Here is a 25,917-nt window from a genome sequence, read left to right on the forward strand (position 1 = left end):
ATGAACCCTATGCTGGGCTTGGGCCTGCTTCTGGTTGGCCTCCTCACTGCAGAAGGTCTTCTGAAGCCCAGTTTCCCTCCAAACAATCACGGAATAGTGAAACAGTTCTCGGCATGGAAGAGCAGGAGGGTGGCCCAGGAGCTTGCCAGACGGAACACACAGTTTGGCTTCAAGCTGTTCAAGAAGTTGGCCACCAACAAGCCCAGCAAGAATATCTTCTTTTCCCCCTTGAGTATTTCTACAGCCTTCTCCATGCTGTGTCTGGGTGCCCAGGACTCCACCCAGGCTGAGATCAAACAAGGATTCAATTTCAGGGATATGTCCGAGAAAGACCTTCATGAGGGTTTCCATACCCTCATCCCCAGGCTGAACCAGGGGAACCAGGATCTCAGCCTGGGCCTGGAGAATGCCTTGTTCGTCGACCAGAAGGTGCAGCTAGAGCCAAAGTTTCAGAAAAATGTCAAGAAAATGTACAACGCAGACACTATCCCTGCTGACTTCCATAACTTGGAAAATGCACGACAACAGATCAATGACTATGTCAGTCAGAAAACCCAGGGGATGATTGACGACCTGATCAACAGTATAGCCCCTGGCACTGTGATGCTGCTGATAAATTGCATTTTCTTTCGAGGTAAGACGTGGTGCGTGTTGGCCTGGAGAGGATAATGAACAGTGGGCTCGGATTAGAACCCTGGGTTGGTCACTTGCTCTGTGACTTTGAGTTCAATTGCAACTAACTCAGAAGCCCTCCTTGTTATCTGCACAGTCTCTTGGTACATAGTTTCTTGACACATACCTCAGAGGGGAGCTACTTGGATTCACAGTGAAAAGGTATGAGAAATTGCAAAGTATAAATTATTCCCTCTGTGTATGTTTTCATTTTACTAGTTATCCACAACACTGGTTTTAGATATTGGGGTAACACTATATTTTTTCCCATTTTTCTGGATAAGGGAAGTAAACTTGGAGAGGTTAATTGACTTGCTCTGAGTTTCAAAACCAGTCAGTGGAGTTAGGGTTATAAACCACTTCTCGTGGTCTGAGGACCCTGTACTTTCTAACCACCCCCAGCAGCCATCTGATACTATCAACGATGGTGCTGATGATCACTGTGGGGGTGGGGAATGCCCTGGTCTCTTTATCACATTTTGTAGATTCTCCTTATCTGAGGGCAAGAGAGTATACAGGAAGATGGAGCAATGTTCTAAGATCCAGTTCCATTCTCCCCTACAACTGCGCACACCCACTCACACACTCCAGCACATAAAGGTTGGCCAACAGAGTTGAAAATCAGCAGCTGGCAGGCCTCAGTTTCAGCAAGATCACTGCCAGGTTGTCAGTAATGTGGTCCTGGATACAGAAGTACATTTCTTCCAAAATCCACAGGGACATAGATGGCCATACAGGAGAAAGGGGAGATAATGGTAGTGTTAAATCTTAATTTGTACCAAGTAAAGGGAGAAAGAAGAATCTGAAACTTCCCACAGCCCCAACATTCACTAGATCACTACAGGAATCACAAGAGTGATGACTGGCATCCAGTCAAAACTTACTATACACTGTCACTGTGCTCTGCTGCCTTTTCTGCTCCATCTCACGACAGTCCAGTGAGGCACCATTAATGTCCTCATTCTCCAGATGAAGACACTGAAGCCCAGGAAGGCTGAACCACTTTTCTAAGGTCAGCCCTTGCAAACAGTGGAAACAGAATTTGAACCCAGACGAAGGCGCTGCTGAGCCCTATACTGGGGTTGGAGGATAGCTGGTGTGAAAAGGCCAGGTCTGAGTCATGCCCAGTAGCATCAGCTCACCCTCAGGCCAGAAAGAAGGAGTTCACAGTCCAGTTTGGGAGTGTTTGCTGCTCTTCAGCGGGCTCCCAAGGGCAGTCTTCTTAGCCCAGTGACAGCAGTCCCTCAGGACTGACCTGCAGTGTCAAGTACACTCACATCAGACCCCAGTAGTGCCTGCTCAGGACAATCCAGTCTTCTCTTCTGGGGTACAATCTGTGTACTTTCTCAGCCGCAGGAGCACCCTGGCTTAGGGCTGGGCTTGAGGCCATCTGCAGCTCCCCTTCAGCTGGGCAACCTGTTCCTGGCCTCCTCGGGAGCGGATCGCCATACCCACACCATCTTACCAGAGGTCTTCTGGTCAGGCATGGGGTAGGGGTCCTGGATTCTGAGTATGCAGTCCCTCCCTTGAAGCCTGGTGGACAGAGGCCAGTGGTCAGCTGTCTCCTGTCCCCTTCCCCCCTCAGGAAGCTCATGTGACTTTGTCTTTCTTCAATCTTAAGCTAGGTGGCAACAGGAGTTTGATCCAAAAGAAACCAAAGAGGAAGATTTCCTTATGGATGGAAACAAGACGGCGAAGGTGCCCATGATGTCCCACGGGGGCATGTACGAAGTGGGCCGTGATGACGAGCTTGCCTGCACGGTCCTGGAGATGCCCTACCAGGGCAACATCACTGCCACCTTCATCCTCCCAGATGAGGGCAAGATGAAGACTGTGGAGAAGGCCTTGAAGACAGACACTTTGGCCAGATGGAAAACTGTAATCACACGAAGGTAAAAAGGGTTTCTGGTGCCTGCGCCATCTTTCCATTTCTTCTCCTCCCTCCCTTTCATTTTACTTCTCCTATCCCAGAAGTATCGAGTTCCCACTTCATGACCAAGGCTGAGCTCTGAGATGAACTTGTATTTGGGCAGGATGCTGACTGGAAAATAAGTCATAGGGATGCAGTGAAATACTTACTGATAGAGGAAGACGTGTTACAATTTTGAGAGTACAGCAGATGGAGCAAAAACCTGGTGGCTTGGTCGTGGTCAGGGAGGGCTGCATGGAGGAGGTGGCATTGAATCCTCAAGGATCAGTTGTGATTTGTAAGGATGGAGAAGGGCAACCTGAGCACAAGGAAACTTCCAGAAGAAACACATGGGGTGCTAAAGGGAGCTGGGAGCTGTTCATTGTACATGGAATAATGTTTTCAGCTGGGGTGTCATATAAAAGTATTTTTAAATATATATATAATTGGAACAGATCTAAGGTAGGCCTCTAGAATCCTGCTCAGGATCTTTGTTATTGACGATTTTATCAGGAAGAAGAAGGCTAGTGTAGTTAAGTCCTGGACCTTGGTGATGGGTAGATAAGCGTGGTTCCTAGCAGCAGGACAGGCAGCGTGTCCCGAGGAGAGAGGGCAGTTTCTGCTTGGGCCGGAACCGAGTCAGCGCGTCCTCCTCCCTGCTCTTTGCATTCTTTCCTCCGCCCTGCGAGCGCCATCCACCCAGAACGTTGGTGTGGTCAGCCTCTGCCATTCCCACATGCTGGTAGGAGCCAAGGAGGGTCTGAGAGCAGTGGACGACGCTGGGACAGGGCAGGGCTGCCCCTGGTGGTGACTAGCCCGCTGCCGATTCTTCCGCACAGAACACACCCCTGGAGGAATTTCAGAGCGAGTCTCGGATATCTAAATTAGCCGAAAGTGGGCGAGAGGAAAATTCTGGCTCGGGATACTTCAGATAAACCACAGTGTTGGGGGGAGGGATGCCGGGACGGGCTGCGGACTACGTGGGACCCCACCCAAGGGAGCGGCTGCACCGTGGGCTTTTTGCACAGCACACCCCACGCCCCTAAAAGATCAGGAACCTGCCAGGGTTGGCAGGCTCTGCCCCCTGAAACAGAAGGAAAAGTGTGCGCCCAGCCTGAGCGGAGACCCAGCTCTCACCTGTGACGCAGTTATCACAGCGCTGACCTCACAGGACTCTGGAAAGAGTCAGGGCACGCGGGCACATCGTTGTTCTCCAAAGGCCCACACAAGCGGGGACCCTTTCTCCTCTTCCCCTGTGCCTGGTCCCCAGGACCCCACACCCGCTTGGTTTCCATGCCTCTGCTCCGTTTCCTTTGCTGCTCCCACTTTCTCCAGCCTCGTGCGTGAGTACCGCGGGGCTCACACTTTTTTTCTAGTCGTATTCGCCCTTTCACGAGGGCAGCAGGCTCGGAGTTTCCAGTGCGTTGTTCTACGGGTAGACACAGCGTCCCCGCCTCAGGGCCAGCGCAACCCTGTACCTAGTGGGAGTTTAGCCCTGACCTCCGCTGATTTCCCTTTGTGTAACATCTTCGAGCTTCTAGTCTCAATCAAAGGCAATTCCCCGTTCACTCGCTCAAGCTAACGATCTCGGGGTCATCCCTGATGGCTCCCTGGTCTCCAGATCTGCATTCTGCCTTTCAGGGGATCCCATTAACTCTTCTTTAAGTTACATGTGAACCAGGATGGCAATAGGGAAGGTTCCCCCGCCTTGCTCCGCAGAGGCGTGGCTGACTGTTAGTCGGGAGACGCTACCGAGAGCACCCCAAGCTCAGGGTGGGGCTGCATTCATGGGGGGGGTACACTGCCTTGCCGCTTGTGCAGACTTCATGGAGGAGACTCACGGCGGACAAACCACGGAGGCCCAGGTCTGCGGCCCCAGACAGGAGGGAGATCAGGGGTTCTACAAGCAGAAACCATGTCTACAAGCAATAGTGGCTGGCCCCGCCCAATAGTGGCTGGCCCCGCCCACTCCCTCTTCCACCCTGCTAGTAGAAATCTGCCCCTGGAAGCCAGCAGGAGTAACAAATCCAATGCAATCCTGCAAGCCACCTGCTAGCCACAATCCAGCTACCTGCTAGAAAAATAAAAGTGGTTCCATTCTCTAAGTTGTCAATCAAGATTAAAAAAGAAAACAGGGAAATTTAAAGAAGCAACGTGGATATGTGAAGTATGACACCGTGTACTTTGAGACCTCAAGGTCATATAACATCACACGGAGAGAACAACTCTCCAGAATCCAGCAACATGGAATATTATATCTCCCTGTCAGGAGGACAAGAGGGTTCAAAATTGCTATAATAAAGAAATTCAAAGAGGCAGAAGAAAATTCAGAAAAGCAAGTCAAAGTGATGAAAGAGAACTCAGAGTTACTAATCAGGATAAAAAAAAACGTAGAAAACAAACTAATGAAATAAAATTAACAAGTAAAAGGTAGAAATTGCAGCCTTAAGCAAGAAAATAACAGATTCAGGATATGAAAAATTCAACAAATTAAAGTTATAGAAACAGAATAGACCAAGTGGAAAAATGTATCAGTGGGCTCAAAGAAAGTAAAATACAAATAAATCAGGTGGAAAATACAGAGATATAAAATGTAAAAAAAAAAAAATGAAGAAACCGTATGAGGATTATCTTATTCAACTCCACTAAGAAAGGCAATATAAGAATAATGGGTACCCTAGAAGGGGGGAGAGAGAAGAGAGCAGAGAACGTCTTCAAAGAAGTGAGAGTTGACAAGTTCCCTCACATGGAAAAAGAAACAAATAGACATCCCACTGACTGGAAGAAGATACTTGCAAATCGTATGGCAGCAAGGCGTTAATAACCACAATATATAAAGAACTCACAGCAGCAGCAAGAACCAAACAGTTAAAAATGGGCAGAAGGGCCCTCCCTGGTGGCGCAGCGGGTTAAAGCACTGCATTGAGAACCTAAAGCCACTTCAGCATGAGTTCGATTCCTGCCTGCCCCGGAGGTGACCACATGGCGCGGCAGACCTCTCCTGACCCGCCCACTGCTCCCCTCAGCAGTGTACTTCGTCGATCTGCCTGTTCTGTTCCCCACTCTGTCTCTGGTGAAACCTCTCACCGCCCCTGAGCCTCTGGCCTGTACCCCAGTTATGTATGTACAAATAAATAAATCTTAAAAAAAAAAAATGGGCAGAAGATCAAAAGACAAACTTTTGCAAAGAAGACACATCTATGGTCAATAGGCACATGAAGATTTCCTCATCTCTTCCTATTAGTGAAATGCAAATCAAACCAACAATGAGTCATCCTTCACACCTGTGAGGATGGCTGTTATTCAAAAGATAAGAAGGAAGTTGTCAGAGAGGATGTGGAGGGAAGAAAACCTTGTGCACTGTTGGTGGGAATGGAAACCAGCACAGCCACTGTGGAAAGCAGGATGAAGACTCCTCAGAAAATGGAGTCCATACGATCCAGTTACTCACTTGTGGGTATTTACCTCAAAGACATAAACACCCTAATTTGAATAAATATATGCAACTCTGTGTTTACCGCCACATTATTTACAATAGTGGAGAGTGGGAAACAACCTAAGTGCCCATGGACAGACAAATGGATAAAGAGGTGGTATAGATGCCGTGGAATACTACTGAGCCATAAAAAGTGAAACCATGCTATTTGCAACAACATGGAGGAGCCAAGAGGAATCGTGCTTAATGAAGTAAGTCAGACTGAGGGAGAAGACACCATGTGATTTTACTCATATGCGGTTTATGGAGAACAATAAGACAAAAATAAGCCTTTGGACTAAAAGTCTAGTTAGTGGTTGCCAGAAGGCAAGGAGAACCAGGACAGGCTCATAGGGCAAAGAGGGATATTTGTCTATGAAGGATGGAATTGAACTTAATGTAACACATTTCACATGTTGCTGTACACCTGAAACTCATATGATGCTAGAAAGCAATGTCCCAAGTCAATTATATCCAGAATCTGATCTTTCCCAGCCACCACTCTGGCTTCCAGGTGATCTCCCAGCTTCAACTCTTGTCCCTTCCTCTCATCACCAAGAGATCTTCTTAACAGAGCAGACAAACTATCCTTTTAGACCCTTAGCAAGAACATGTCACTCTTCCGTGCAAACCCTACCTTGGTTCCATTTCCCTCAAGATACAAAAGCCCAAATTGCCTAATGCCTTTGCCTCCTTCAAAGTTTGCTCCGCTCCTCCTTTCACCCCAGCATCCTTGACTCCCAGGTGCGATCTGAGCTCTTCCCCAGGCTGCTTTCTCACACACAGCTACCAGTCTGGTAGCCCTGAGGCATTGCTGGTGTCCATCTTCTTGGCTACACAGACCCAATGGCACGTTTTTGTTTGTTTTTAATGATTCCTGTTAGTAGTTTGAAATGAACTGAATGGACTGATTATTTCCATTGCATCTCTGGCCATGACCTAAATCTCGCACATCAAATATTACCAGTTCTTCTAAAGACGGAGGTGTTGGATGCAGGAGTATCCCTGTCTGTTCTGTCAGTTGATTCCTCAGGGTGTTGCTTGAGAGACCCAACAGTCTTTCTTCCCCTCCCCTCTGCTCGGCACAGCAGCCAGCAACAGCCTTGCTGCTCACCACTGACGTTTGGGCAATGATTTCATTCTGGAAGGTTGTTTCTGGGTTGGCTGGCAAGCTGGTGTCCTGAAGGTATCTGGCTGCAAGGGGTCTTCTTCCTCAGGGCTGGGACTCGGCAGGCTTATCGTAAACATTTGAATCATTCTTTTCCCCATCCACCATCCCTGAAACGCCTTTGATTCTTCACCCTCAGAAACCTCAGCTCCTTGATCAATGTCCTCTGGTTTTTATAAGGAACTTGCTTTGTTAAATCATCTTTTTTTAAATAGTTATTTATGCATACAAGAACTGAGGTAAGGCCAGAGGCATAGGAGGTGAGAGGATTCACTCGAGATAGAGTGAGGAGCAGAGCAGAACAGGCAGAAATCCACTGCTGAGGGGAGCAGCAGGAGAGACAGGAGAGGTCTGCTGTACCATGTGGGTCAGCTCCCTGGCCAGGGATCAGACTCGTGCTGCAGTGGCTGCAGAGAGCTTCATAGTGCTGCGCTTTAATCCACTGCACCACCAGGGAAGCCCCAAATCATCTTCTGTAGAAACAGCCAATATTTGTCCTCCCAGCGTGTGTCACTGCACCCACTCCCTTGAACGCCTTCGTGTGGCTGTAAGAGGCAGCGTTCCCTCTTTGCTTAGGGCCGAGGAGCATCCACATACAGACAGGCCACATCCTGGATGTGGACTTGCTGTTCTGTTCGTGGAGGACACTCCACACCTTGAAGGGGGCTGGTAGACGGCAGGCCGCGGCAAGTCTTTGATGGGTGGATAGTTGAGTGGGATGCTAAGTTCGGGGTCACTTGCCCCATCACAGGTACTTGAAGTCATGACAAAGACGGAGTCTTGGGGATGGATGGTGGGAAGAGAGAGGACCTGGGCCTGGGGCTTGGGTCCCAGGTGCTTGGCAGGGCCGGGGAGGCCAGAGATGGTGGCACCGGAGATATGAGCCCAGTAGAAGCGCTTCAAGGTGGACGCAGGCCCAGCCCTGCTGCTCCCAGCAAGCCCCGGTGGCTCTGGTCCATCCAGCCACAGTCAGCAGCGTCTCTGGAAAGAGCTCCTTGGAGAGGATGTTGGGGACAAAGGCCTAGCTGGTTGAGGTGACAATGGAAGGGCGGGACTGCGTGGGGAAGACAGCTTCTATGGAGAGGGGAAAGCAGTGGGCTGGAAGCTGGCCAGGCGAGCAGGGCCAGGGAGCTGTTTCTGGGCTTGTTTTGAGGATGGCGACTGTGTGGTCAGACCTGGGAATGGCCAGGCAGATGCCATTTACGATGGGCAGGCGAGAAGATGGGATCCTTGGAAAGGCTCAGGGATCAGGTGGCCAGGAGTCCAGGGCCCACAGGTGTCTGACGCAGGCCCCGGCGTGGCCCAGCCCTGCCCTGCTCCCAGGGGACCACAGCTGCTAACTCCAGGGCGAGCGGGCTGACCAGTGGCCCTGCCGGTCCCCCTGCATTGGCCCTGCACTGCTGCCCGCGGGTATTACGATTGTCAGCATTAGTTGCCCCGAGCGGCCTAGAGAGGTGAGAGCATCAGTGAGAGCTGCTGAGCTCGTGGGGCGCAGTGTGGACGTGAGCTCAGACTCGGGGCTCTGCCGTTGCGGTCAGGGTGCTTGTGAGGCTGAGGCCCTCGGGCCTGAAGCAGAGGAGGCCCTGAGACAGTGGATACTTGCTCTGGATGAGGATCTGGAGAGGTCTGAGGGAAAGCGGGACCTCGCTCAGAGAGGAGGGGCCCTAAAACCAACGCCCCAGGGTTGTGGCATTCCGTGGCTCGAGGCGTGGGGCCTCAGGGGGCAGATGTCTCACCCCTCACCAGCCCCAGGCCTGCCCTGGAGAGCCCAGGGATCTGCTGCTCACTGGTCATCGCTACTCTCCAGGGTGGCTGACGTGTCCATGCCCAAGTTCTCCATCACAGGCACCTACGACCTCAAGAAGATGCTCTCCTACCTGGGCGTCAGCAAGGTCTTTGAGGAGCACGGCGACCTCACCAGGATCTCCCCCAACCACAGCCTGAAAGTGAGCGAGGTCAGTCTGCCTGGCCTGGCCTGGCCTCGGGGGTCTTCGCACAGCCCGGGGGGGGGGAGGCAGTGCCGCATGTTGGGGGCCACCTGAGCCCCCAGTCGCCGGGCCCCAGGGCAGCTCTGTCCCCGGCCAGCCGGGTGACCCTGGGTGAGCCATGACCACCCAGCCTCAGCTTTCCCCGGCTCCTGCCCCCACAGGCCGTGCACAAAGCCACCATGAGGATGGACGAGAAGGGAACCGAGGCGGCCGCGGGCTCCGGCGCGCAGACGCTGCCCATGGAAAAGCCGCTGTCCGTCAAGATGAACAGGCCCTTCCTGCTGGTGATTACAGAAAAGACCACATCGTCCCTGCTCTTCCTGGGCAAGATTACGGACCCGACGGAGAAGTAAGGGAGAGCCCCGGCCGCAGCCTGGGGCTGGGGCTCCTGGGTCACCCTGGGACTGAGACCACAGGGGCCTTCTCATCGAACCCACATCCTCCAGAGCACCACGACCCTTGGCCGAATAAGCCGCACACACCCCTCCTCGAGCCCCTCCCGGCACATCAAATCCCAGGGCTGGGTGCCACACCCCACCCACCTGGCTGGCAGTGACCCTCCCTGCAGGCAGAGGGTACCCCCGCCCGCCCCGCCCCCCCCATGCCTGCGGACTGTCGGTGGATGATTTGGGGAAGCTGTGAGCCCCGGCAGGTGTCTGGGGTTGAGCGCAGCAGACCCGAGTTCATATCCTAGAGTGTCTTTGGGGAAGCCACGTGCCCTCTCGGCGTCCCTAGCTCTGTGTGTCCGAGTAAGACAGCACCCTCCCCTTTGGGACTTGCAGGAAGCCAGCACTCTGCTTTAGAAGTGAGTTCCCCTTTGTGAGCCGTGGCTTGGGTCTTTCGCACGTGAGCCTCGAAGTGACCCCCCCAAGAGGCCCATGTGGAGCTCTGGGTGCAGCCTGGCCTCCTGGCAGGTGGCAAAGCAGGGGTGGAGCTGGCCCAGCACTAGAACGGGGCACCCCGGAGTCGCCCTAGCTCTCGGTGCCTGGAGGCTGTGGCGGAGCCGGCAAAGGAGAGCTTGGGCTCCATCTGTCAGCGAGCTCAGCGGCAGGCGGTGGGGTTCAGGCACCTGTCCCAGAATACAGCCTCGCGGGGTCAGCCATGAACACCAGGGGGCGCCGGGGCACAGCTGCGCAGTGGCCCTTTAGATCAGGAGCCTGTGGAGCGCCTAAGTCCAGCCGCTGACTCCAGAGCTTCTCTCGCAGTGAGTGCCAGCTGCCATGCTCGCTGCCGCTGCTGTTGTGGGAACCGGCACTCTATGGGGTTTGGCACTGAGCTGGCTCCAGCTGGCACCCCCTGGCTGTGCCTAGCGATTCACAGCTCATTGTGCCTTTTGTGTTCTCATCAAAGCTACCTGTGGGTCCCCAAAGTGGACGCCCTTATGGCGGATACGGAAACAGAGGCACAGGGAGATGCACGCTTCCCCGTGGCCATCCAGGTTAGCCACGGGCAGCAAATGGCTGTCCTGCTGGCTCAGGGCAGGAGGAGAGGGGTTCCATGCCGACCTGGGGGTCAGCTAGTCCTGCTTCGCTCCTCTCCGAGGTAAGAGAGCTGCCCAGGGCCCCTCTGCATGTGTGTATGCAGCCAGCACCTCCTCTCCCTCCTGCCTGGTCACCCACAGGGCCCTGGAGACCCAGCCCACAGCCGGGCTGGCGGGAAGGCAGAAGGGAGCGAGGAGCCAGTTTACGGTGCTGAGTTTCAACAGCACACCAGAGCCACCGCTTTGGGAGGCTGGGAGGGGGCGCAGGCGGAGACCCCGGGGCACAGGTGTGGAGCAGGGGTTAGCATCGCCACAGTGTCTGCGCTGTTTCCCTGACACCAGCCCGAGGGGTGGGTGTGGGGACACAGAACCAGAAACCCTGAGTCATATTCCAGCTGCGCCGCGGGCGTCACTGGGGAGGGGGTGGCCGGCAGTGTGCAGCAAGTCCTTTCACCCCTCTGAGCCTCAGCAGCTCACCCTCCTAGAGGGGGTGATCATAGCTACCCCACAAGCCTGAGGACCTGTCGGGTGGCACGAGACTGGCGAGACGCCTGGCACATAGTAGGCACGCAGCACGGCACGCGGGTGCCTTCCCCACTCTCATACCGGCGTCTTTCCTAAGAGGCATCCCCAAGCTTTGCCTCTGCCGTCCCCTCCACCTCCTGCCTGACCAGCTCCTACACGCCATGAGCACCCAGTCCGCTATGCCCAGTTTATGAAATTGTCTCTCCCTGTCCGGCACCTTCCAAGCAGCACCTCAATAAAGCATGCATCTCCACGCATTGTGATGGCTTCTGGATCTGAATTTCCCTTCCACCCCCTGTGTTAAATAATCACTTAAGGGGCGCAGTGCCTGGACTAGCTGCGGAGACAGATAGACCGGGCCTCCCCTGCATGGGCTAACCCCAGGAGAAGCAGCCACAAACTGGACACCACACACCTGCGCTTTGATCATGTGCTTGATGAAGTGTTGGGAGCTTAGTGGGGCTCAGGATACACGAATTCTATTCCTGCTCCTCCCGTGGTGGGGATGGAGGGAGATATGGGTGGATGAATGAGTGGCTGGATGACCCAGCATCCATGATGACCCAGCCTGGAGAGCCCAGTCACTTCAAGACACTTGAGCCAGCCAGGGGCTCAAGCCAAGCTTTTGGGGGGTGGGGGACCCAAAAGCTGGGAGCCTGTTTGTGTTTGAATTGTATTATTAATTACCAGTGCACAGAGGTGTGTTTCCTGGTGAGTTAATCATACAAAGTCACTGGCTGGTTTTCCCAACAGATGTGGAGCCGTTTAGTTACTTATTTCTAAACGTGACTGTCGCACATTTTAAATGCTTCCCTGTATGATTTCCTACCTTCCCACCCCTATTTTCATCCTTCTCTACTAAAGACTTTCCATCTGGGGAAGAAAGAGAGGGGAAGGCACTTGGGGAGTGGCTGAGGGGACCCCCAGAGCAGAAACCCAGGGTGGGATGGTAGCGTGGACCAACATAACATGAACATCACCAGAGCCACACACTGAGGAGGGTTGGGGGGGGGCCAGAGAGGGGGTGGCCGCAGGGAGAGCCACGATCTTACCCGAGGAGCTATGGGAGGCGGCCGGGCGAAGATGTCCGTTACAAGTGTCCCTGTGGCTGCAGACTGGGCGTCCCCGTGTCCACAGAGCCTGGCCAGGGCAGACCCCGCAGGACGTGCTCGGTGTGTTTGCCGCAAAGGAAGATGGCCACGCAGTTGCCCTGAGGGGAACGGGCCAGAGCCCCCTCTCCACTGGGAGGGAGTCACGTGAGCTGGGGTGGCCGTGCCTGCTGCGTGGCGTGGGCCTGGGGAACACGCCGGCCGCGGAGCCCCCTCCCTGCGCCAGTGCCCACCGCCCGCCCGCCCAGGCTCCCCTGTTTCCTCATTCTCTCCTCCCACCTGTCCTTTCCCACTGTGAATCACTCTTTCAGAATAGCTCGACTCCTACGGCTTCTGAGAAAGCTTCCCAGGCCAGAGGTCTGTGGACTGACCAACCCCTGAGGGAAGGAAGAGTGACATGGTGTTGTTGCAGCGAACACGCACTGATGTCTGGCCACAGCCTGGTGCCACACAGGAGCCCTCTCCCACACGGCCCTGCTGACCCTCAAGTCAGGAGGCCACCCCATCTTACAGATGTGGACCCTGAGGCTCCAGAAGGCCACACAACTCACCCAAGGCCCCACGGTCTAGAAATGGGGGGGGCTCTGAGACATTTTCCCAACCTGCTCCCCGTTCCTCTTACTAGCACCTGCTGAGTGTCCACCCTGCCTGGCCGTCCCGGGCCTGACACACCTCAGGGAGCAAAACAGCCTCAGCTGCTTGTGCTGGTGGCGGCCCCAGGCCGGGGAGCAGAGGCAGAGAAGGAACAGTGGGAGTCAGGAAGAAACAGGCCCACTAAGTGGAGCAGGTGGGGTGACAGGGTTGACCCAGTTGAGGCGACATGGTTGAGACAACAGATTTTACGATTCTGCTCTCCCTGGTCTCTGGCACAGTCTACCTCTGGCGCTTTCTGGCCTAGGAGATGCCCAGAGAGGGGGAACATGACGATCGGAGAGGCGTTGACCCCAACCAACAGCGTGTGGGCCCAACAGCAGGGGCTGGGTAGGGAGCCCCGTCTCCTTCCCTGTTGTGATGAAGACTTTGTGCCGCTGGGAGGAGCAGTCCCACCTCTTGCAGCATCCCAGGGGCCAGGAGGCTGAGTGCGTGTGCCCGGGCGGAGGGCATTCTCGTGGGCACACACCACAAGCGACTGGGATGCTGGCAAGACTAATCACAGGAAGCCCCAGTTCTCCTCCCTGCTTCTTCCAGATGTTGGCTGAGTGGCCTAGGCAAATACCTCCTTCCTGCACCTCCATTTCCCTTTTACGCAACCCTGGGGCTCCCCAGGGTGATCTCTGAAAGCCCTTTCTGGACAACACCTGACACTCATATAGGAAGTGACAGGACAGTCTCTGTGGGCTCAGGCCCAAATTTCATGACTGTCATTGAATTCCTGGCTCTTCCACATTATTGTTTATTCCAGATTGAGTTCAGGGCCCTCCTGAGCCTAGGGGCTAAGTCTCAGTGCTGTCATCTGTTGTTCTAAGTTTGATCCCCCACCAGGGACCTTGCCGCTGCTCCTCTCAGCATGGATTTCAGTAGATATACCTGCTCCCCATTTTGTCTCTGGTGACTCTGCTCACCCCTACAACTTTGGCCTACACCCCAGTTCTTTTATGCAAAAAAACACCCTGAGCTTTAAATCAAGTCATCTTAAAAAAAAAAAAAAAGAATTTCATTAAGCATTAAAATTAGTATCACATGTAGAACACGTGAAACAAATGGAAACTAACTGTAAAAATCACACAAAATGAAGCCAACCGGTGATGAAATCCCAGCCCTGTGACCCACTCCAGCCTGGGAGCCCAAAGCGGGTCCTGCTTTGCTGAGGAGAATTCGTAGACACGTGGTGATCACACAGACAGGCTGGACCAAGGAGAGACTTGCTCTTTGAGAGATCAGCAAAGAAAGCTGGAGAAGGAGGGGTTTTGCCAGTTCGTGACTCCAGATCCTGGCAGAAAGCCTGAGGTTGCCCGACCAGAAGGCGTCCATCGCTTACGTGACTAGCAGCGAGTTCCTTCCCTCCCTCCTTCCCTTTCTCCTTCTCTCCCTCCCTCCTTCCCTTTCTCCCTCTGTCCCTTCCTTCCTTCCTTATCTCATCTTCCTCCTCCTTCAATAAATGTTTCTGTGTTGGACTAGTTAATATTTATAGAAAAGTTGTGAAATTAGTGCAGAATTTCCTGTCTCCCCAGTATTAACAGCTAACAGAACCAGGAGATACTGGTTTTACCTGGAGGGTCACTGGTGTATTCACTGAAATTTGTATTTCCACCTTATAATATAAGCAATAGCTTTACCTGTCCCAGGATACCATGTTGCACTTAATGATCTTTCTTCATTTTATGGATTTTATTGTGGGGGCTTCAATTGGTTGGAGGTTTGGGGAGGGGGAGGTGGGAGTCAGTCTGTCTGGAGTCAGATGGGCTGAAGTTCAAGTCCCAGCTCTGCCATGTGTTTGGTTTGTGACATTAGATAAGACAGTTGACTGTACCCATCTTTAGTTTTTCCTCTCTGGGAAGTGGGGGCTGTCATGTCCACCTTGCAGGGTATTGGGAGATTAAATGGTGTGATGCATGTAAACCCACTTAGCGCCTGGAGGCTCCCATCCTATGTCCTTGGAAATCAGAGTGTAAGGGGCAGTCTGTGGGGTGGTTCCCTTGACAGTTTCTTGTCCCCCAATACAGTGAGATGCAGGCTACTGTCTCAGCGTGATGCAAAAGAATCACAGACCCTTGGATTTGGCTGGGAAGGGGCCCTCCAGAATGAAGAGCCACCCCACATCCCAGAACAGGTAGCCCTGCTCCACACTATTGAAATAATGACCCGACACCTTGTCAAATCATTTCCAACAAAACTGACAGACACAATTTCTCCAGGGGCAGGAAGGGATCTTCGTGGGATCTACCCCCTCTTCTCTACCCTCAGCCCAGCTCAGATTCTTAAAAGTCTGCCAGCTAATCAGGCAGGCTAAGAAAAGAGCAATGTTGCAGCAAAAGAGAATGTGGGGAACTCTGGCTCCTTACCCCTGAGACAGTTGGGCAAATCCACAGGGATGTTTGTTGAGGGACCACAAAGAGGAGATCCTGGTGAAGAGGGCATTGGTAGTCCAACTTTGAGGCACCCAATAGGCTCCATAGTCAACTTCAAAAATAGGTGAAATGTATGTGTGTATGTATGTATGAAGAGAAAAGCATAAAGATAAAGTAGGTTTCAAAGGTGATATGCAGATATCCACAAACAAGAGATATGACAGATGCTTGAAGACATGAGAAAAAGGTCAGAGATACCATAGTCAGGGAAGGAAGAGTCTGAGAGGCCTGGAGCTGGCAGAAGAGGTTCCATGGAGGAAGATGGGCTTGGGATAAAGTTCCCTCTTCCTGGTCCATGGGGTCCTGCTCCTCTTTGTTACTGACCCAGTAGCCTTGGGCTGATCATGTGGAGAGAAGCAGACTCTCCAGAAAGACCTTGAAACCCCAGGGTCTGATGAGCTCAACGAGGAGGTAACCTTGGACAGCGTCTTTGGGACAAGGGCAGAGACTGTAGCGGGAGAAAGCACCTGGGTCTGCTCATTGCCACCTCTTCTCTTCTTGAAGCAATAAATTCCTTAATTTTTACTTTTATCAATTTGTCAGTCATTAACATGCCTATCTTTGGAGTCACATTTTTAATCTTTCATATGCACATCTGCTTCACTCAACCTCCACCAAAGCCCTGTGCCAGTGCCTCCTCCCTTTCTTTCCTGCTGCCCTCCTTCCTCGCCATGTTCCCTCTGGTAACCAGTAGATTTTTCACTAAGTCTAGGAATCATTTTTGTTGTATTTTTATAGTATATGGGTTTTGTTATTATTTCTTTTCTAGAAATAAGTGAAGCTATTCTAGATCTATCATTCACCTTCTGATATATTTCACCTAACACAATCAAAGCCACAATTTTGTCCCAAGAGGTAATATTTCATATTTTTAATAGCTGAGTTTGGTTCCATTGAGTATAAATTCCAGCTTCTTTTTCCAATCGCCTGTTATTGGGCACTTAGGTTGGTTTTATGACTTCTCTTTTATGGAAAGCATTTCTACTATAATCAGGAACAAGACAAGGATGTCCACTCTCATTATTGTTTGTCATAGTACTGGAGTCCTAACCAGAGCAATATGACAAGAAAAGACATAAGAGGAATCCAGTTTCTAAAAGAAGTGAAACTAACACTACTCAGAAGATGATATAATTATATACACAGAGAACCTGAAAGACTCTACAGAAAAACTACAAACAGTAAAGCACAGTCAATGCACAAAAAAATCAGTTGCATTTCCATATGCAAGCACTGAATTAGAAATTAAGAGAAACTTTTAAAACTCTACCTGCAAATGCATCAGAAAGAATGAGATACTAGCAAGCAAAACTTAAGGAGGTGAAGGACCTCCACACTGAAAACTTTAAAAGAAGTCAAAGACAAAAAGAAATGGAAAACCATACTGTGATCATGGACTGCCAGAATAAATATCATAACAGTTACCATGTTACCTATGACAATTCAACACAGTATCTATCAAAATCCTGATGACTTTTTTGCAAGGATATCAAACAATATAAAATCTGTGTGGTTCCAAGTGTTCTTATCTTTTAAGTCTAGCTCCATAGTTTCCCTGGTTGGGCCTGGGAATCCACATTTTAATGAGGACACATGTTCCGCTGATACGAGACCTGGGAAAACCCCACACCTGCCCATCTGAAGGAAGTTGCATCAACTGTGACCTTCACGAAAGTTCCTGAGTGTGGGCAAGTCTCCGAGTTAGCCCTTGTGACTCCTGACTTCCCTCCTACTCCATCCATCTTTATATGCCCTTTGTTCTCTCCTTACTCCCCGTTCCTGCTGATCACAGCGCCTACCCTGGAGGAAGCTACTCAAGGGCTGGAAGGTCTAATCAGAGAGACACACAAGAAGGTAAATTACTCAGGTTTGCTCCAGGTGTTTGTAAAGGGAGGGGCAGATTTCTGTAGATCCAAGGAAATTCTGGAGTGGGTGATTTGGAATGGGAGTGGCAGGATGGAAAGGAGTTCACCAGGAGGCGAGAGTGGGAAGGACAGTCTAGGCCAGCAGAGTCATGTGTAGTCACCAGAGCAGGGCCAGAAATGACAGGGCTGTGGTCCTTCCCTCTATTTTACTAATAGGTGTTCATTTGTAATGTTTACTTTAATTTTATTGATTTACTGGTTTATCGTTTTCATAGAGCTCATACACAAATTTTTCTATTATTGCTTTGTTCCCCTTGACCCCCTTTTCGCCTTGAATTCCAGCTACACTTATCTTAGACAACATAATTTTGAACCACAGACCTCTGGGCTCCCAGTTTGCTCTCTGAGTTCTGATATTTCCGATTGCTGTGTTTTTAAGTTTACTGATCTTTCTTCTACATTTTTTCTCTTAAGTTTTGTCATTTTTAGTGAGTTCTTCATTTCAAATACTGAAATTTTCATTTCTAAAAGGTTCATTTGATTCTTTTGTTATAGCTTTGCATTTTTCTCATGTAATATCAATGTTTTCTTATTTAAACATGTTTAAGTAGCTGTTTTAATGTCCTTCTCTGTTAATGACATCATCTCAGTTGATTCTAGCCCATGTCTACTGACTGAATATTTCTTCTAAACAAAGGTCATACTTTGTTATTTCATAGTATGTCTAGAGATTTTTAATGGCATGCTGGACATTGTGACATTATAATTTTGTTTCCTGGATTGCTTGCCTTCCTTAAAGTGTGTTGACATTTGTGGGGACAGTCACATAAATTACTTGTAGATCTGTTTTACCCCATAGGGCATGTTTTCTTAAGCTTTATTAGGATGTTAAGAGTAGCTTTAAATAAGTAAAAAAAAAAAAAAGGAGTACTTTTGGACCCTCCCTGGTGGTACAACAGGTTAAAGCAGCACAGCATCATGAAGCTATCACAGCCACTGCAGCAGGAGTTTGATCCCTGGCCAGGGAGGTGACCCACATAGCACAGCAGACCTAACCTGACCAGCCCGCTGCTCCCCTCAGCAGAGTATTTCAGTCAATCTGCCTGTTCTGCTCCCCATTCTGTCTCTGGTGAATCTTCTCACTCCCTGCATCTCTGGCCTCTACCCCAGTTCTTTACATAAATAAATTAAAAAAAGAAAAGTACTTTTACACCAAAGTTAGTCAGCCCTGATGTCAAGATGTGACACTTCCAGGTCTCTAAGAATGCCCAGGCTTTCAGTGAGATCTCTTTACTCTGTCTGGTCAATTTAAATGTCTCCCCACACTATCTGCTCTGGAAATTGTTCAGCTTCATCTTCTTTTTGATTGGCCCTGTGGAATTTCATTTTATGCATGCAACGCTTACTATTTATCTTGGACTTAAGGCAACACACATTTTTGCTGCATAAGCTATAGCTTCCCGAGATTTTCCAGACTGTGAAGTCTGTCTCTAAGCTCTACAAGCCTACCACACTCTCCTTGGGTTATCCCTGACCAAAGAGTGATGTTAGTCTGAAAATTGGGACACTCACAGAGCTTACTTCTTTTTTTTCCCCCCCTCTTGCCTACTGTTTACTTTCTAAATTGTTTCAGGAATCTTTTTTTCAGTGTCCCAATTGTCTTATATATTTTGTCCAGCTTTTCTATTTACAACTATCCACCAGTATCAGTTCCTTTTCTCTGGCCAGAAGAACAAGTCAACTCAATTTGACTCAGTTCAAATTTTCCATATGCATATACCTATGTAACTATCAACTTTGTTATGATACCAAAAGTGTCTCTCTAGCTCATCACCCCTCAGAGGTAAATTGCTCATTTCATTTCATTTTCATGCATTCGTCTTGGTCAAATGGGTGTAGGAAGAGAACAAGCAACAAGCTCAGCAAGTTCCTCGATCGATTAAATTTTTAGTCACACAAATAAACATGAAATTGTGACAGTGATAAGTACTTAAATAAGAGGTCAGTGGTATGACACAAACATTCAACAGGAGGCATTCTCAGTATCTGGGAGGTCAAAGAGAGCTTCTGAGAGGAAAAGACATGAGGCCATACAATGAACAGGAGTTAGGGGAAAGTGCTAGGTGAGGGGGATGGTGGGAACTTCAGGAACAGAACTCAACAGACATCACCTGTGAGGGACATAAAGGTAGGCAGAATGGCTGGGCGTAACAGTCCAGAGCCAGCAGCCAGCGGAGCCCGGACCATGTAGGTGGGATTAAAGGTTCCAGTGCCCACTCGAGCAAATGGGAGGTGACTGAGACACTTAAATAGGTAAGTGAGGTGTTAACGTGGAGAATGAGGAAGAAGGAGGTGCAGGGATGAGTGATGAGTCCTCGGCTTGAATAACGAGCTGAATGGTGCTGCCACAGACGGAGATGTGGAAAGACGTGTCGGTTGTAACTTCTGTCGGGAGCTGGTGTTTGGGAAATAGACTGACTTGTTTGTGCCAGTTTGAGTTTAAGGCTCATTTAAGACTTTAGGTGGAGATAGCAATTAGGCAGTTAAAGGTATGGAGTTCAGAGGAGAGGTCGGGGCTGGAGATTAAAAATAATCATCACGTGTCCTTTGTAATGGAGTTATGGGGATGATGAGACTGGCTGGGGAGAGGAGGGATTCATGTGAGCACAGTGCCAAGGCGCCCCAACTCTAAGGACTGGGCAGGAGAAGAGGAGCCCACGAAGGTGAAAGAGGAGGAAGAGCAGAGACAGAGATACAGGAAAGCGCAGAAGCCCAGAGCCAGCCAGAGGGTAAGAGCTGGGTGAGAAGCCAGGAGTGGTCCCACAGCCAGGTGCTACTGGGAAGTTGGGCAAGACCAACTAGACATGGTCTGGGCTGCTTCTGCCCCTGTGAATGCAGAGGCCAGCCGGAGTGGGCCCTGGTGGGCCAGTGGGTAGGAGGTGAGGCCATGGGGGTCGTGAGGACAGAGGGCGCGAGGGTTTGTGCTGGGGTTGTGGGGAAGAGCACAAGAAGCAAGAAGAGGTTTCTGGTGTTTTTTGGTTTTTTTTTAAAGGATTTAAAAAAATATATTGATGCATACAGAACTGGGGTACAGGCCAGAGGTGCAGGGGCAGTGAAGGATTCACCAAAGACAGAGGGGTGGGGGCAGAACAGGCAGATGGATGAAGTACATTGCTGAGGGGAGCAGCAGGCAGGTCAGGAGAGGTCTACCGCGCATGTGGGTCACCTCCGGGGCGGGGATTGAACTCGCGCTAAAGCAGCCACAGCTTGGCTTAGCTTCGCAGTGCAGCGCACCAACCCGCTTCACTATGGTGCTTTGTTTTAATGGGGAAGATGGAACAAGTCAAGGGCAAGAATCCAATTAAGAAAATGAGAGAAGTGAAATGGAGAAGACAGAGTTGTATGTGTCCTGGGTGGCTACAGGAAGTTTTTTGAGTTTACGAGGATGAACAGCGCTTGCGGTGGGAGAGGCTGAGGAGATATGAAGGGAGGGCAGGGAAGAGTGCTGGGGCAGGCAGGGGCTCTGATGGGGGCCGCAGCGCCTCTCTGTGACATCAGGGTTGGGGGGCGGCTGTCTATGGTGCTTTGTGTGTGGGGGGTGCCGCCAGAGTGGTGTTCACACATGCGAGCCTGTGGGCTGAGGGGCGCATCTCAGAGAAGTGGAAAGAGCTGAGGCCCTGGCCGCCTTTGGGGGGAGGGAGTCGGTCACTGTGAAGTTCCCAGGTAGCCGGATTGCGGACTCAGACCTTGGGGTGCGGGGCACCTTCTCCAGGAGAGCCCAGCAATGGCTGCTGGGTTAGCCCAGGTTCGGGGTCTTGCCCCAAGTGTTTGTCACAGAGTCAAAGGCCCAGGTAGTCTGGAGTTTGGGAATGAAAGGCAGCCCGTAAACACACAGGAGGACGGGGAGGGCGGGCGAGGTCCCACCAACTTCCAGCAAACCGGAATCTTCCAGCAAATTTTAAACAGTAGGGTGGTTAGGATGAGGCCAGCTGGATGCCGGGAGCTTCTGTCCTGAGGCCACTGGGGAGCTACTTGGGAATGTGTGTGCCTGACTGACAGAGCGGCCCCTGGAAAGCGCACCCCATCTGTCTGCAGGGGGGGACTAGGGCTGAGGAGTGAGGCTGAGGAAGGGGTAGGGTGGCTGCAGGGAGGGACCCAGACAGGGGCAGGCACGGGACAGACAGCTCCTTCCAGCCAGAGGGCAGAGCCTCGCTGGTGGTCAGGATGAGAGAGGACCCTGGAGGACTGAGGCCACAGCGGTGGCCTCAGGGTGGGGGCAGGAACTGGCCTGGGAAGTGACCAGGCTGGTGAGGAGTTCAAATTTTAATGAGCTTTGTCAGAAACCCCTCCGTCCCCCCAGAGCGCAGGGACCCGCCCTTTGTGCCCACTGTCCCAGGCCTGGAGAAGTGACTTGTCCTGTCACAGCCCAGGGAGAAGCTCGCCCCACCCAAGCCAAGGGGGGTGAAGCGGAAGTGCCACAGCCCCCACAGCTTGGGCTCCCGGCCTCCAGCAGCACTGTCCGGGAGTGAGGCAGGTGCACCCTCGAGCCGCCCTCTCCCCTGAGGACAGCGAGGCTTGAGACTCTGGACTCAGGGCAAAGCCACCCATGGGGGCTGTTCTTTCAGCACAGCCCGCTTCTCTGAGCTGGGAAGGAAGCGCAGGGTCTTCCGAGCCTCTGCCTTTGCTTGACCGCCAAGATCAAGGGCTGCCCCTTGCTCACTGAGGCCCCAGGGCCTGCTGAGCCCACCTGCCCAGTAGGCCAGCCCACCCAGGTGCGCTGCTGACCTGTCCCTTACAAATGTACAGCAGACCCCTCATCTCATGACTTAAGCCTCCAGCCTGTCACTAAGTTCATCAAATAGGAGAAATTCAAGGTTTCCGTAACCTGTCTCTCCAGGTGGACACTCTCGTGGCCCCCTCCCCCCAAGTCCTGACACAGTGAGAGGTTTCTTAGCTCCGGAGGGAGCACAGTCTGACACTGTGCCCTGGGGTGGCTGGGTTCGAGTAATGAGGGCCACACACAGCTCCAGAATCATCCTTGAAAGCTCCATGTGGATGAAGCCTTGTCCACATCATCCCTGGGCCAGAGGTCAGGCGTGTGGGCGCCCCCCTGCTCAGGGTTTCACGGCTACTGCGCCTGGCGTTGCTTCACCTGCCCCATCAACCCACCTTCTTGCCCTCTAGGGCTTTGCACAGGTGGTTTTCGTGCCCAAACCGCTCTTCTCCCCTGACCGCCTTCACCCTGCTAGCATCAACAAGGTCTTCACGGGTAGTCACACCATCCAGACCCACTGACTCTGCTTCCCCACCGCAGTCTCTTCACCTGCGCAGAAGAGACACAGAGTTATCTGTGCTCTCTATGGGGCAGAACCCTGCTTTCTGTCCTCCACTGTACCCCCAACGCCTCACCGCAAGCCTGCTAAATGCACATGCCAAATGCAATGGAGTGCGTGCAGGAGTCGTGAATAAGTGGTCTCTGTCCTTCAAGGACCTAAAGATGGTGCGATGGAGATCCTGCCGTCGGTGACAAGCTGTGCAGAAACAGAAGCCAGGCTTAAGAAGTAGGTGTGCAGCTTGGGGTGATGATGAGGAACACAGGGAAGGGGGTGAGGGAGGGTGAAAGTCCAAGTGGAGTATTCTAGGGTGAGAAAGAAGGGCTGTTCCAAGGGAAGTCGGCAGCCCAGGAGAGAAGCCAGCGCAGGCGCACGAGGCATCGGGGGGGCCAGGGATGTAGCAGGGAGTGTGGGGGCCAGCTGGGGTGTGGGAGAGTGGGGGTGATGGAGGGGGCGGATCATGAGTTATGCTGTAGAAGCTGAAGGAGGACAGACAGGCCCTAGGGAGAGAGGGGCAGGGGTTAACTTGTAGGGTGAGACCTGACCAGGGGCATGGCAGGACAGGAGGGCGTGGCCTGGACCGAGCGTGGCCAGGATGGGGTGTGGCCTGGATGGGGTGTGGCCTGGACGGAGGGCGTGGCCTGGGTGGGGTGTGGTCTGGGCGGAGGGCGTGGCCCGGACGGAGGGTGTGGTCTGGGTGGAGGGCGTGGCCCTCTACCCCAGGAAATGGCACCCATGCTGGGTCAGATACTGGTCGAGTTCACTTCAGTGACTTGGAGAAAAATGAGTGGAAGAAACATGGTCCGCTGGAAATAGAGTAGTCCAGAGCCTTTGGGGTGCACCGGGAAGGGCAGGGGAGTCTGGACCAAAGGCAGGGCAAGGGTTGGGAGGGATGTGGGGCTGGTGGTGCTCCCTGGGCTTGGGGAGGGAGGGAGGCCCAGGAGTGCAGAGCTGCGGGGGCGGGTGGTCCCCTGAGAGAAGGGCGAGGAAGGGCCGGGCTCAGGGCGGGAGAGCTTGGAGGTCAGCCTGGGACTGGGAGCTGAAGAGTCCACTCCGAGGGTGGATGCATTTGAATAAAGCTGGAGAGAAAACTCAGCTGTGCTCAAATAGACAGACATGAAGTCACACAACAAAAATTGCCCAAATAAAATAAAAAGGACATAGAAAGAAATTGAGCTTCCCCAAAGAATGACTTAGCAAAACGACTCTTGATATCGTCTCAATCCCAAATCCTTCCAAGTCTAGTCATATCTGGCAAGAGAAATATTACGCAGTTGTCATAAATTCAGTTCCCACCAAGAAGTTGCTGGGAGCGTGGCTATCACGTGGATCACTCCACCCTCCTGCCGGCTCTGGGAGGTACAGACAGGTGTCCCTGGTCAGAGAACAGAAAAGATAGCCCGAGTCCCGGGAAGCTGAAAACCCACCTGAGCCTCAGAGTTGGAGGCCAGCCCAGTGCTGTCCTGCTCCAGACGTCGGCCTCGGGGTGGTTCCGTCTGGAATTCTCGGCCAGCCTTGCCGGGCGGGCCGGTGCATGTGCTGGGACAGGCAGGCGTGTCGCGAGCCTCAGCTCAGCCGCGGCCGCCTTTGCTCGGGGCACTGCAGGACCGCAGAACCAGCTCCGCCTTCCGTTCGCTCGGGTTCAGAAGGCGAGTAAATGCCCGGGTCTGGGGGTGGACCGTGAGGGCGAGGAATCGATTCGGTCTTTACGAGAGGAATTAAGGACGCTTGGAAGGACCTGCAAGGAATGGGAGATTCCTTCTGGCCACTACAGTTCGGACTTTACAGTTTGCTTTCGGTGGGGAAATGACCGAGAGCAGTGCATTCCTAACTTTAAAAGGGCAGTGGGCATGGGTTCTGGTATTTGGGATTGAGTCCTGCACAGACTGGCTGTGTGACTTGGTCGGTTCCACAAGCTCTCGGAACCCGCTCACCATCTGTGAAACAAGGACAGCCATAATGGCTGCTGTGAGGGCCCAATGGCCGGGGCCCTGTCCACTGTCCCACTCATTCCCTTTCTGCAGCCAGTTTCGTGGGGCATGGAAAGGCTCCGATTCCGGGCCAGGATGCTCAGCTCACCTCCCGTCCATGTCTTTCTCCTCTCTTGCAGACTTACTTCATTCCAAAATGGCACCCGCCTTTTATGGAGTGCTCCTAGTGATTAGCCTCTGTGCTCCTATCCGCTGTGTGCATCCATCCAGGCCCCCTAACCGAGGTGCTCCCCAACCCTCCTCCACAAAGGGCACCACCACCTCCCAGGTGGCCTCCAGCAACACCGACTTCGCCTTCCGCCTGTACCGGAGGCTGGTGTTGAAGACCCCGAATCAGAACGTCGTCTTCTCTCCCCTGAGCGTCTCTGCCTCCCTGGCCATGCTGTCCCTCGGGGCCCGCTCCACCACCAAGAGCCAGATCCTCCGGGGCTTGGGCTTCAACCCCCAACACACGCCAGAGGCGGCCATCCACCGGGGCTTCCAGCATCTGGTCCACTCCCTCAACGTCCCCAACCAGGACCTGTGCGTGAAGATGGGGAGTGTCCTCTTCATCAGGAAGGAGCTGAGGCTGCAAGAACAGTTTTTGGTGGATGTCAAGAGGCTGTATGAGGCGGAAGTCCTCTCTACCGATTTCTCCAACACCTCCACTGCCCTGGCGCGGATCAATGGCTACGTGGAGAAGGAGACCAACGGGAAGGTCGTGGGCTTAGTCCAAGAGCTGGAGCCGATGACGGCGATGGTCCTAGTGAACCACGTTTTCTTTAAAGGTAAGACTCCGAGAGGTTGGTTTTGATTTGAATGGTTCTTTTTTCTTACCTCTCCCTCCCATCCAGTCAAACAAGAAGCTAGACAAACTCTGACAGCGGGGTGGTGACCGGGAGCGCTTAGTTCTGACAAGTCTGCAGTGAGTGGGTTGATGGCCTGGACCGCTCACTGGACTTACCTCTCAGGGCACGCGGGGTGTACTCAGTTCTGTCTCGGAGAGCCCAAGTCTGAGCTCTGAGGGTCAGTGAGCAGCCCAGAGAACAATCTGGAAGTGGTCTTGGGCAGAAGAAGCTCATCTCCTGTCACCAGGAGCTGCCCAGAGGGCAGCTGGAGGAGGCCACAGAGCTCCCTGGCAGCCCAGCTGAAGAAGCAAACCTAGGGTGTGAACACTTTATTAGGGGAAAGGTGGCTAGTCAATATGACGGTCATTCACAGCCCCTGGGCATGTGGCAAGTGCTTTACAGTTTATATAGACACTGTGCCCTAGAGAGCAGGCAGCCCTGGGGTGAAGGCACTGTGCCCTAGAGAGCAGGCAGCCCTGGGGTGAAGGCACTGTGCCCTAGAGAGCA

The 25,917-nt window shown here is 52.4% G+C and overlaps 2 protein-coding genes across 2 annotated transcripts in view; both read left to right on the forward strand.

The window, feature by feature from the left end:
- SERPINA12 (serpin peptidase inhibitor, clade A (alpha-1 antiproteinase, antitrypsin), member 12) lies at nucleotides 1-22,554 on the forward strand. The gene is made up of 6 exons (XM_004682028.2): nucleotides 1-634; nucleotides 2,294-2,564; nucleotides 9,032-9,179; nucleotides 9,374-9,561; nucleotides 10,563-10,650; nucleotides 22,444-22,554. The coding sequence occupies exons 1-6, from the start codon at nucleotides 1-3 to the stop codon at nucleotides 22,552-22,554; spliced, it is 1,440 nt and encodes a 479-aa protein (XP_004682085.2).
- A 2,165-nt stretch (nucleotides 22,555-24,719) lies between these two features.
- Nucleotides 24,720-25,917, forward strand: part of SERPINA9 (serpin peptidase inhibitor, clade A (alpha-1 antiproteinase, antitrypsin), member 9) — a 6,653-nt gene continuing 5,455 nt past the window's right edge. Inside the window, exon 1 of the mRNA XM_012724435.1 lies at nucleotides 24,720-25,350. Within this exon, the coding sequence (XP_012579889.1) occupies nucleotides 24,720-25,350 (631 nt within the window). The remainder of the gene's footprint in view (nucleotides 25,351-25,917) is intronic.

This window comes from Condylura cristata, unplaced genomic scaffold (assembly GCF_000260355.1).
Source record: "Condylura cristata isolate star-nosed mole 26May11 unplaced genomic scaffold, ConCri1.0 scaffold00013, whole genome shotgun sequence".
NCBI lineage: Eukaryota > Metazoa > Chordata > Mammalia > Eulipotyphla > Talpidae > Condylura > Condylura cristata.